General features: G+C 32.4%; 1 protein-coding gene across 1 annotated transcript; it reads left to right on the top strand.

Annotated features, from left to right (window-relative positions):
• Positions 1-921: 921 nt before the first annotated feature.
• On the top strand, positions 922-12994 carry LOC147662059 (uncharacterized). The gene is made up of 4 exons (XM_086951144.1): positions 922-976; positions 9207-9644; positions 11174-11389; positions 12734-12994. The coding sequence occupies exons 2-4, from the start codon at positions 9207-9209 to the stop codon at positions 12992-12994; spliced, it is 915 nt and encodes a 304-aa protein (XP_086807270.1). The 5' UTR covers positions 922-976.
• The last annotated feature ends 985 nt before the right edge of the window (positions 12995-13979 follow it).

Consider the following 13979-nt stretch of genomic DNA (forward strand, 5'->3'; position numbering starts at 1 on the left):
ACAAACAATGCATCTAATACACTCTTTACAACTTCTAATAAAAATCACATCATGTAATTTACATTTCTATTTTTTTTTAGCTTCCTTTCTACACCTCTATATCCTCTCTCCCTTATCAGACTTCTCTTTTCCTTATCTTTCTCTTCATCTTTCCACTACTCTCAATATTGCCTAACAACCCCTCTTTATTAACATCTCTTCTTCCTGCCCTCCATCTCTCTCTATCTTGCTCACTTTATCCTCCTTACTACTATACTTTACTAGTTACTCTATACTACATACACTTCTAATACTCGATTTACGACTACTAATATACTTCATCACTCAGTCCACACACATACTACACATACAACTTCTACACATAGTCTTAAAGTATGTACTACATATACACTTTGTACACACAATTTCTACACATATGCCTTTGTACATATACGTTTGGCACTCATTACACATGCACTCTTTACACATGCACTCTTTACACATGCACTCTTTACACATGCACTCTTTACACATGCACTCTTTACACATGCACTCTTTAGCCATGCACTCTTTAGCCATGCACTCTTTAGCCATGCACTCTTTAGCCATGCACTCTTTACACATGCACTCTTTACACATGCACTCTTTACACATGCACTCTTTACACATGCACTCTTTACACATGCACTCTTTACACATGCACTCTAGTCACAATGTTTCAAAAACCTATATCAACATACAATACAATACACTATATAGTATTAAATATAACTTACTGTATACACAATTTAATACTATTAATTAATTACAAATAAAAAATGTTTTGCTAAAATTTTTAAAATACTAACAATGATTAGGAGTATCGAGCCGCTTTTATTATATTAATATGTAAACTCAATATTAATGCTTGTTTCATTCTTCCTTAGATTGCCAATTGATTGAATAACATCAGACGTTCATAATTGTTTGACACAACATCAGTGAAAACATCATCACGGTAAAAGTATCTATTTTGCTTCTGTATTGACTTGTAAGTATAGAAATAGCAAGGGAAAAAATAAGACACATATCAACACACACACACATATATATATATATATATATATATATATAGTATATACTTAAAATTCGAAAATATCATATAGAAGATTTCCATAGGTAACATTAATCTTAAGAAAAAAAAATAGTTAACAAAAAAGTAAAACTAATTGCTTTTTATTTTGCTACCAGCTCCAACTATAAAACAAGTCCAAAACAACAATAGAGTGGATTTAGAGAAAAAAAACTAGACCAAATCAGATATATAATTAGTTATTTAAAAAATTATATATATATTTATATACTTACCATTGAAAATTATTTCTTTTATAAAGACAATTGCTAATTGTTTGGAAATATATACAATTAGAAGTATGTTTTTTAAATAAGCTATCAACCTGTAACTTGGAATATATTTAACAGTAAAATAACTATATATATATATACATATAAATATATCCAAATATATATATATCCAAATATATATATATATATATATATATATATATATATGCTAATAGTATAACTTATAGCTAGTACATCACTAAAATTGTAAACAAAATACATCTAAAGCTGCTACCTAAAATACAAAGCAAAAAAATAGTGTTCAATTAATTGCCTTGCATTATAGTTAACTACAAAACAAATATAAATTAGCAATATATATATATATAGAGAGATTAAATAAGAGAGAACGAAAATAGACTCACGTATAACAAAAAAATCTAGCAATACTGTAGCGATATCAAATTATTTCATAAATTAGATTAGCTAAGATGCAAATACTAGCAGCAGATTATCATCAAGGTCATGACAAATTTACATGCAATTCTAGAGGTTATCAATGCTTGCCAAATAGTACTTTTGCAATTATACACAACTATTACAAAGATGCACATACATGGACTAAAGAAGACTTGCATTACATTATGAAATTAGGTGATGCTTTATATATAGATATGCATTTACTTAATAGCGAACAACTTAGGCATCCAGATGAGTTACCAAATTTTATTGAACACAATACTACTATCTATTCTCTTAAACTTAAAGAACCTTATTATGGAGACATATTACAACAATGTGACCCTTCGTTTCCAAATCTCAACAAAATATTAAAACCTGCACTTGATTCCAACTCCGGTGTTATACTTTGCATGGAAATTTATGTTATTTCCATTTTTAAGAAAAATGATTCGTACTTTGTATTTGACTCACATAGTCGTGATAACACTGGAATGCCTCATCCAAATGGAACATGTATTACTATACAGTTCACATTTGAAAAACTTCTAGAGTACATCACTAATCTGGCACACTATCTTAAGAAACCAAACATGAATTGTGTGCCGTATGAATTAACTCCAATACAAGTAAGTACGATTACAAAAGAATCACTTCAAAAAGCAATGGTGCGTCATGAAAAAAATAAGAATGCAGTAGCACCGAAATTTTTTTATGTGTATTCTACTAAAGGTAGTGAAAATTTTTTCACACAAGCATTTGAAATGCGTATAGAAAATGCCAAAAAAATCATTCAGAGATGTCAATCTAAAAAAAATACTTTTTGGAATAAGGAACAGCCATTAGCATTTTTAGATAATACTCCTAGTACTAGTACGTATTCCTGTGCAATTCTCACTACAACAGGGCCTAATAATCAATCTAAAAAGAACAGCAAGCAGATCAGCACAACACAATATACTAATACACGAGAAGAGACTACTCCTACTGACACATATGCAAGTATACTTAAGAAAACACTTAAGAGCAACACAGAAAGACAACATATTAATAGCACACACATAAATGTACAACAAACAATACCAGCAAGTAATTTAAATACCAACACATATTCTACTAATGTAATTAATAACACACACATAAATGTACAACAAACAATAAACACAAGTAATGTACATACAAACACATATTCAAGTGATTACTATAATACATATAAACTTATTACTGGAAGTAATGACAGTTTACTTCATGATAATATACACAATAGCACATTGCAGAACAAGGAAAGTAGCACAAATAATACCAATATAGATTCAAATATTTTAACACAAACACCACAAGAAATTCCCTTTTTACATAACACACATCCACAGGAAAAAAATACACATAGTGATAAAACTATTCACTATACACATTGTCTTCAAAATAGTATATTTGCTATTCTAAAGAACTACTGTAAACCAGCATATATTTGGGATAGTGTAGACTTGCACTGTATTATGAATCTTGGAGATGCTTTGTACACTGAAATGCACTCTCTCGATGAACAAGATTGTATGCAACCTCTAAAGTTACCAAATTACATAGTTAGCAATGACATAATCTATTCTACAAAGCTCAAAAAATGCTTTAGCGAAGAACTAACAAAATCAGCACAAACTTTACATAGTAAATTTATATCTGCATTAACTTCTACAATTAATTCACAAACTGGTATATTGATCTCTATAGGTAGATATATAATTTCAGTCTTCAAAACTATACATACATACTCTCTATTTGATTCACATAGCCAAAATGAAAATGCAATACAACATCCTAATGGAACATGTATTGCTATCCAAATTGACTCTATTAATCTTATTATAGAATACATCCTAAAGTTAGGCAATAGAGAACAAATTACTAATTCTGAGAGTATTACTTTAGATTTAACTACAGTGAACATAACAACAATTAGCAAAAAAGGATTACACCAAACACAACGGAATCATAAACAAGGAAATGTAAAGTCTAGAAAAAGCATATATGTTCATACGACACATATATCTATAAATGCATTAGGGGAAAATCCTTCAAATAACTTACAAGTAGAAAATACAATAATAAACACACAAAACAGCAATAGTCAGGACAATAGACTGCATGTAACAGAAGACAGTTATTTACCTTCACACATAGCTCTTAACAATACTGAGATAATAAACACATTAACAGCTGATGTTGAATCACTAATTCAACCAACCAATATAGAAATTCTAGAAATAAACAGTAATAGAAAAAGAAAACGGACACAAAACAAAGAGAATGAACCTAATCATAGACATATAGCAGGTCAAACAACAAATGAGATAATTAGGATATTTCAGGAAGAAATACGATATGGACCCGAGTACACTTGCACTATTTGCAATCAACTATGGCATAAGCAAAGTCTTCAAAATACACACAGTATTAGTAAGAGAGCTAAATTCATAGAATGTAATATTAGCAAATACAGAACAAATGAGATATGCAGAACATGTTACACATATATATCTAAAGACAAAATACCTCCATGTTCAGTATATAATGGGATGACATTTCCTGATATCCCAGCAGTCTTACACTTGCATAACTTAGAAGAAAGATTAGTATCACCAAGAATACCTTTTTTACAAATTAGAACATTACCACGTGGATTCCAAAAATCTCTATCAGGTGCAGTAGTAAATGTCCCTGCAGACGTTATGACAACAGTAACTGTTTTACCAAGGCAAATTAATGATAACATGACAATTCCAATAAAATTAAAAAGGAAATTAAGTTATAAATCTTATACCCATTATGAAAATGTTAGACCAAACAAAGTTAAACGTGCAGCTTTATATTTAGCCACTAATAGCACTTTGTTTCAAGAATATGGAATCACTATTAATAAAGATTGGGATTATACAACACAAGATATACATTCTTGTGATGAGACTTCAGATACAAGTAATACGTCAGATTCCTCAGACAACATTCCAGCAGGAAATTTAGATACTATGTTAGATAATGAAACTATTACTACAGAAACAAATAATATTTTAAGTTTAGCACCTGCAGAATATAACACACCAAGAGGCCTGTATGAAGACAAAGATTCTGAATATTTGGCATTCCCAACTATATTTTGCGGAAAACGAAGGCCGACTAATGAAGAAAGGCATGTCCCAATACATTACAGCACAATCTGTCAATCAGAAGTAAGAAGTAATGATCTAAGAGTAGCAAAGTGTGTTACTAATCTTTTCTTTAAATTAAAAACATTACACATTAAACAATTACAGAGCAAAATATTTATATCTCTTAGGAAATACTTTAATAATGGAAACATTATAACTGCCAAAGACATAAAGAATAAATTAGATACAATTTTGCAGTATAATGAAGGATACAAAATACTTAAAACTATCCGTAGTTCACCACCATATTGGGAGCAATGCAAAAAAGACCTCTTTGCTATGATTAGACAATTAGGATTACCAACATTTTTTTTAACTTTATCTGCTGCAGAAACGAAATGGTATCACTTAATTAACATATTATTACGTACAGAAAAGAGACCAGAATGCACAAAAGAAGAATTTAACAATATGTCATGGGAAACAAAATGCAAATTAATACAGCAAAATCCCATTACATGTGCAAGACATTTTGACTTCCAAGTTCGGAAATTATTTAATTCTGTTTTATTGCATGAAAGTAATCCAATTGGCAAAATTATTGATTACTTTTATAGAGTGGAATTCCAACAACGGGGATCACCACATATACATGCTATAATATGGATAGAAAATGCTCCACTATATGAAACTTCTGATAGAAATGAAGTCACTACTTTCATAAATAAGTATGTTACATGTGCAAAAATAGAAGAACCAGATATAGAGTCTTTACTACCTCTACAAAGACACGGCCATACCAAAAACTGCCGTATCAAACATAAAAGAACATGCAAATATCATTATCCCAGATATCCAATGCCTGAAACTTTTATACTAGAACCAATAGAGCTAGACAAAACAAATAACGAGCTCTTACAGCAAATTGAACTAATACATCTAACTATAAATAGCCAAGAATTTTCAAATTATACTTTTGAACAGTTTTTACATTCAATGAACATAGATCTAAAACAATATACTTTATGTATACAATCTATTATACAAAAAAATACTATTTTCTTGAAAAGGACACCAGCTGAATGCTTTATAAATAACTACAATCCAACTATTTTGAAAGCATGGCAAGCAAACATAGATATACAATACATCTTAGATGCATATGCATGTGCTGTGTATATTGTTTCATACATTAGTAAATCACAGCGAGGAATGAGCAAACTAATTGCCCAAGCTGCTAAAGAAGTACATGCCAATCCAAGTATTAAAGAACAACTTAAGCATATAGGGAACAAATTCTTAAACTGTACAGAAATAAGTGCCCAAGAAGCAGCATATCTAATACTACAAATTCCTTTACGGAAAAGTTCAAGATCTTTTGTATTTATCAATACAAGTCCTAATGAAAAGCGTACATACTTATTAAAAGACATCGAAACTATCAATTCTTTACCAGATGAGTCTTGTAAAATACAATATGATAATATTATAGTCAGGTATAGTAAACGCCCTGTAAAATTAGAAACATGTACATTAGCTGACTATGCATCTATGTATAATGAAAAGAAAAAATGTAAAGGAAAAGAAGAAACAGGCCATGACAATTTCCTTATTGAAAATAACTTTCATAGCTCAGATGACGAAGAACTTGAGATAAATTTAGTAGACGAAACAAACTGCATAAAAAGAAAAAAAGCAAGAGTAATTCGCTATTGCAGATTTAACATCAAAAATGACTCAGAAAATTACTATAGAGAATTGCTCATGCTTTTTTACCCATGGCGAAATGAACATAATATAATTAATAACAAGGAAACTTATTATGAACGCTATCTAGAACTTAAAAATGCAGTTGATTCAAACCATAATAAATATAATAAACATAATAAACAACTAACAACTAATAGCAATGAAACTAGTATATTAGATACATTGCTACCACCAATAGATACAGAAGAAGATAACACCATATTCCATGAAGTGCAAAATAATGAAAACCCATTGTATGACCTATCATTTGATTTAGGGATTAGAAGTACAAGTAGAGAAGAATCAGTAAGCAATAACATAATGCCAAAAGAACAATATGATAGTATAATGCAAAATCTAACAGCAGAACAACTTAACTTTATATATCATCATTTGCATTGGGTTAAAACAAAAGAAACACCATGCTACACATTTTGTACAGGTGGTGCAGGAGTAGGCAAAAGTTTCCTTATAACAGCACTTTACCAAACATTAGTACGTTATTACAATACAAAAGCAGGAGAAAACCCAGATAACATATATGTATTGCTTACAGCTCCAACTGGCAAAGCAGCACATAACATTCAAGGCCAAACACTACATAGTACTTTTAAAATACCTATTTCACAAACACTAACTCATAGACAGCTAACTCATGAGAATAGAAGCACACTACAAGGTCAGCTAATGCATCTTAAATTGCTAATAATTGATGAAATATCAATGGTAGGGGCTAATGTATTCAACTTTATACATAATAGATTGCAAGAGATAAAAATGTCTGATCTCCCTTTTGGCGGAATATCTATTTTAGCAATTGGAGACTTTTACCAATTGAAGCCAGTTTTTGACCCATACATATTTGACAACCCAAAACATTCATATAGGCCAGTAAGTACTAATTTATGGCAGACACATTTCAAGTTATTTGAGTTGACTAAAATAATGAGACAACAAAATGACTTGCCATTTGCTCAACTACTAAACAGATTAAGAGAAGGGAAACAAACAAATGAGGATATTATACAGATAAAAACACGAGAAATAGAGCCACCTGAAAACATTAGCAAAACGATCCCTTACATTATGGGAACTAACAATGAAGTCAATAGCATAAATAATGCAGTTTTATTAGAACATATAACCCATTACCCAGTTTACACAGCTACAGCAATAGATACAGTTGCAGCAGACTTAAGTGAAGCAGTAAAAAAAAAAATACTCAAACAGTTGCCCACAGATTCTACTAAAACAATGAGCCTGCCATCAATATTACATATTGCATTGCAATTAAGATATGATTTAACTAACAATATAAATGTCAATGATGGTTTAACAAATGGTGCAACAGGTATAGTAGAATTTGTAGAAACTATCAATAACAGCCCAAATGTAATTTGGATTAATTTTGATAAAGAAACAGTAGGCAAATTAACAAGACAAGAAAACAAACACATATATCACAGTAATATTTTGCCTCATTGGACACCCATTCATGCTATTACACGGCATTTCCAATATACACAGAAATTTATAACTATTATACGCAAACAATTCCCATTGCGACAATCATCTGCAAGAACTATACATAGAACACAAGGAGAAACAATTGAGCCCATTTACATTCACTTTAACAACAGTAAAGTACATCATCTACATTATGTAGCTTTAAGCAGAGCTAAATCTTTAGACAACATATACATTAGAAACTTTCAGCAAGACAAAATAGCTGTACATCCAAAAGTGCATGAAGAAATGACACGTTTAAGAACACACATGCAATTACAAATATCAGTACCACAATTAGATAGCTATAGACAACAGTGTAATATAATTGTCCATAACATACGGTCCTTGCAAAGAAATTACACTGCTATTAAATCAGACAAAAATATCATGAACAGTGATATTATATGCCTCACTGAAATCAACACAACTAGAAAAGCAGATAAGAATACGTTCTTAATAGAACAATATCACCTAGTATTATTTGATAAATTTCACAACCAGCACACAAAGCATGGTATTGCCATTTACTACAAAAAAAACATGCTTTTATCGCCAATATATCAAACACAACACGAAATTGACTTTTTATTTTTCACTCAGCATCTTAATGATTCAGAATACTTATTTATTATACTGTACAAACCACCACATGTACTTTTGCAGACATTACTACAAGTTTTAAGTAGCATAATTAACTTGTATCCAAATTCAAAATATGTCATCATGGGAGACTTCAATATAGATTTAACACAAATGTCACCAAACAGAACTTTGCTATTAGAATATATGCTGCAGCAATTTCAATGCCAGCAAAAAATACAACAATACACAACAGACTACAATTCTACACTAGATCACATCTATACTAATGACAACATCATGCACTACGGTACATTAGAATCATATTATAGTGATCACAAAGCATTATGGGTGGCAGTTTAAAATGCAACCACTTCATTAACATGCTATTTTATTACAGGTAATAGCAAAAGGGGAAAAATTTATGCTCAGAATGTGTACTAACATTTTCTCTCATTTCAGATGATTTCCATACAAGACCTCAAACAAATGAAACATGAAGACAACAAACCTTACCAAAAAACAATCCGAGCCAACGTAATAAAATGTTCGACAAAAACAAACTATACAAATGCTAAACAAGAGCACAAAGTCATGTATCATCTAGCTCTAGCTGATGAAAGTAGTTGCATTAAAGCAACGTGCTACAATGAGCCATTTTACCAGCAAACTAAAGAAGGACAAGCTATTATGATTCGCAATTTCTTAGCCAAAAACAATGTGATTATCATCACGAAACAAACGAAACTATCACGCATGATGCCCTTATCTATACCTCAAGAAATAATACAGGAGGCAGAATATATCCTACAACCCCCTGCTCCACCAATATCACCGATAAAAACAGTTAAAGCAGCTTCACTACGCTCATTAATGAGCATTTCTGGGACTATTGCTGAGGTAAGCTTATAAAAAAAAAAACACACACTCACCCTTTTACACGCACACTATATACCAAAAACTCTTGCACACAATACTTACACCTTTGACAAACTCTCACTCTTTGACAAACTCTCCCTCTTTGACAGACTCTCCCTCTTTGACAGACTCTCTCGCTCTTTGACAGACTCTCTCTCTCTTTGACAGACTCTCTCTCTCTTTGACAGACTCTCTCTCTCTTTGACAGACTCTCTCTCTTTGACAGACTCTCTCTTTGACTCTCTTTGACTCTCTCTTTGACTCTCTTTAACTCTCTCTTTGACTCTCTCTTTGACTCTCTCTTTGACTCCCTCTCTCTCTCTTTGACAGACTCTCTCTCTCTTTAACAGACTCTCTCTCTCTCTCACAGACTCTCTCTCTCTTTCACAGACTCTCTCTCTCTTTGACAGACTCTCTCTCTCTTTGACAGACTCTCTCTCTTTGACAGACTCTCTCTCTCTTTGACAGACTCTCTCTCTTTGACAGACTCTCTCTCTTTGACTCTATTTGACTCTCTCTTTGACTCTCTTTGACTCTCTCTTTGACTCCCTCTCTCTCTCTTTGACAGACTCTCTCTCTCTTTAACAGACTCTCTCTCTCTTTGACAGACTCTCTCTCTCTTTGACAGACTCTCTCTTTGACAGACTCTCTCTCTTTGACAGACTCTCTCTCTTTGACAGACTCTCTCTCTCTTTGACAGACTCTCTCTCGTTGACTCTCTTTGACTCTCTCTTTGACTCTCTCTTTGACTCCCTCTCTTTGACAGACTCTCTCTCTCTTTGACAGACTTTCTCTCTTTGACAGACTCTCTCTCTCTTTGACAGACTCTCTCTCTTTGACAGACTCTCTCTTTCACAGACTCTCTCTTTCTTTTACAGACTCTCTCTTTCTTTGACAGACTCTCTTTGACTATCTCTCTTTGACTCTCTCTTTGACTCACTCTCTCTCTTTGACAGACTCTCTTTGACAGACTCTCTCTTTGACAGACTCTCTCTTTGACAGACTCTCTCTTTGACAGACTCTCTCTTTGACAGACTCTCTCTCTCTTTGACAGACTCTTTGACAGACTCTCTCTCTTTGACTATCTCTCTTTGACAGACTCTCTCTCTTTGACAGACTTTCTTCGACAGACTGTCTCTCTTTGACAGACTGTCTCTCTTTGACAGACTGTCTCTCTTTGACAGACTGTCTCTCTGACAAACTCTCTCTCTTTGACAGACTCTCTCTCTTTGACAGACTCTCTCTCTCTTTGACAGACTCTCTCTCTTTGACAGACTCTCTCTCTCTTTGACAGACTCTCTCTCTTTAACAGACTCTCTCTCTTTGACAGACTCTCTCTCTTTGACAGACTCTCTCTCTCTTTGACAGACTCTCTATTTGACAGACTCTCTCTTTGACAGACTCTCTCTCTCTTTGACAGACTCTCTCTCTTTGACAGACTCTCTCTCTCTTTGATAGACTCTCTCTTTGACAGACTCTCTCTAATTTCTATTACCAATTTTGTCTTACAGGAAGAAGAAATAAAAACAATTGTTATTGCTGGACAAGATACAAAACTTAAATCAATAACTGTGAAAGATACAACGGACTCAGTAAAAATAACTCTTTGGAGAGATGCCACAGACTTTCCCATAGAAATTGGATCCTACATAAAGATGACGCACCTGACAGTGCATGAATTTAACAACAATAAAATGTTAAACACAACAAGAAATACACAATTTCAAGTAAGTACAAATTATAAAAATATTAATAACTTGCTCTACTACTCAATCTATACTATCTACTTTTTTAAACACCATCAAACTCTATATTCACTAATTACAATTCACTCAAACTCTCGCTTCTAATACTCTCTATCTAAATCGATTAAGCTATACTATGTATTCTACTAATCACTACTATAAAACTCACTAATACTCTCCACTAATAAATCTACTACTCAATCTTAACTACTCTCTCTTTATTACTCTCTCTCTTTGACAGACTCTCTCTCTCTTTGACAGACTCTCTCTCTTTGACAGACTCTCTCTCTTTGACAGACTCTCTCTCTTTGACAGACTCTCTCTCTCTTTGACAGACTCTCTATTTGACAGACTCTCTCTCTTTGACAGACTCTCTCTCTTTGACAGACTCTCTCTTTCTTTGACAGACTCTCTCTTTCTTTGACAGACTCTCTTTGACTATCTTTGACTATCTCTCTTTGACAGACTCTTCGCTTTGACAGACTCTCTCTTTGACAGACTCTCTCTCTTTGACAGACTCTCTCTCTCTTTGACAGACTCTCTCTCTCTTTGACAGACTCTTTGACAGACTCTCTCTCTTTGACTATCTCTCTTTGACAGACTCTCTCTCTTTGACAGACTTTCTTCGACAGACTGTCTCTCTTTGACAGACTGTCTCTCTTTGACAGACTGTCTCTCTTTGACAGACTGTCTCTCTTTGACAGACTGTCTCTCTGACAAACTCTCTCTCTTTGACAGACTCAATCTTAACTACTCTCTCTTTATTACTCACACCATAAAAAAACACTATTACAGAAAAATAACATTCACTATTTCAAAATAACTTACTAATAATGCCCAACTATCACTTACAAATATAACTTTAATACTAACACTTAAGTACACAATTTTTGGTAGTTTTCAAATTAACTTTATACTACTACACCAATAACTTCAATACTCCAAAAATACTTAACAATGCACTCAAAATCATACACACTCTACTAATAACTCGGTCTACTCACACTGCACTATTAACTATAATCACTATTTACAATACTATTCTAAAACACAAAACTAGTACCTACTACTCACTATTTATTAAAACTTATTTTTACTAAAGTAGCTATAACATTACAAAACAGTTTCTAATCCTCTATTATACACACTATATTATACCTTTTCACTATACCTACTCACAATCTATCCTTTCTTAAACTATCTTCACTACTTATTAACATTATTTAAGACTGCATATAACAAGAAATTTTTCCGTAGGTCAACACAAGAAAAGAAATAAAAGAACTTCATAAATATGAAATTAACTAAATTCTTTTTCCTTCACAGAAAATACAACCACCAGAAGAAGAAATAAATATGACTATATATGGGCTAGAAACTGCGAATCAGGAACACAGTACACTAAATGTACATATTGATAATGCAGAAAATTTACAATCTGTAGAAATAAATAACAATATTCTACTGGACTTCTTCAATATACCATCGGACATTGACGACATTCAAGAAGCTCTAATGCCAATCTTGCCAAAAAATGTAAATGTAATATTACAAAATGGATACATACGAAAAATACATGAGTTGTAAAAAACAACACAATACTTTACTGTAAATAAAAGTACAAAAAGAAGATATTCAAATTATGTTTCTGTAAAAAGGCTAAAAATACAGTATTTTAATTAAAGTTTAATTTGCTTGCAAACAATAATACTAAATATATTTACTTAAATAAAATTTTTAAAGCTTTTTATCTTGTATTTGCATTATTATTTACAGAGTACATAAGATATGTTAATGGACAATTTTACTTTAAAAGACTACAACAAATGCAATTATTCTATAGCAAATTGAGCAAAATGCAAAAATGTTACTGTGCAAATTTTTTTTTACAGAAGCTACACCACATGCACTCATTCGATGTTATGTAGCAAATTCATCTGTCTTATACATTGTGAAAAAATGGTAACATAAAAACATATCCAACGTTCATTGGAAATGCTACTCCCATGATAATGCTCATACGCCCACATTTTCATCCATCCACCCATCATTCATCCCACCACCTTTTCATACATCATTCATACATGCAACATTTTCTCCATCCATACATCCATCTAACATTTCATTCTCCCAAATATACATCCATCCACACACCCTTTCATCAACTATCATTCATCCACTTACCTTTTCACACATCCATCCATGCAACTTTTTATTTAGCCTTTCATCCTCCTATCCATACATCCTTCATCCATCCACGCTATCATCTATACATCCATACGCCCACCCTTTCTCCATCCACACATCATTCATCGCATCCACCCATCATTCACCACAGCACCTTTTCACACATACATACACCATTCATACATGCAAGTTTTAGCCATCCAGACATGTTTTCTTCCATCCATACTTCATCCGTCCACCCTTTTATCCTTTCATGCATCCTTTCATCCACACTTTTATTCATCCATCCACACTTGCATCTTTCTATCCATACATCCATCCTTTTCACATCCACCCTTCAATTCATACACCCACCTACCTTCAATTCATACACCCACCTACATTT

This window comes from Lissotriton vulgaris, unplaced genomic scaffold (genome assembly GCF_964263255.1).
Source record: "Lissotriton vulgaris unplaced genomic scaffold, aLisVul1.2 SCAFFOLD_630, whole genome shotgun sequence".
In the NCBI taxonomy this organism is placed as follows: domain Eukaryota; kingdom Metazoa; phylum Chordata; class Amphibia; order Caudata; family Salamandridae; genus Lissotriton; species Lissotriton vulgaris.

What these genes read in the sequence shown, in the direction of transcription:
- LOC147662059 (XM_086951144.1), top strand. Translation starts at nt 9,207, where the DNA reads ATGATTTCCATACAAGACCTCAAACAAATGAAACATGAAGACAACAAA. An exon ending in TTTCTGGGACTATTGCTGAG is followed by an intron (nt 9,645 to 11,173) that starts GTAAGCTTATAA and finishes TTTGTCTTACAG; the next exon opens with GAAGAAGAAATAAAAACAAT. An exon ending in CAAGAAATACACAATTTCAA is followed by an intron (nt 11,390 to 12,733) that starts GTAAGTACAAAT and finishes TTTCCTTCACAG; the next exon opens with AAAATACAACCACCAGAAGA.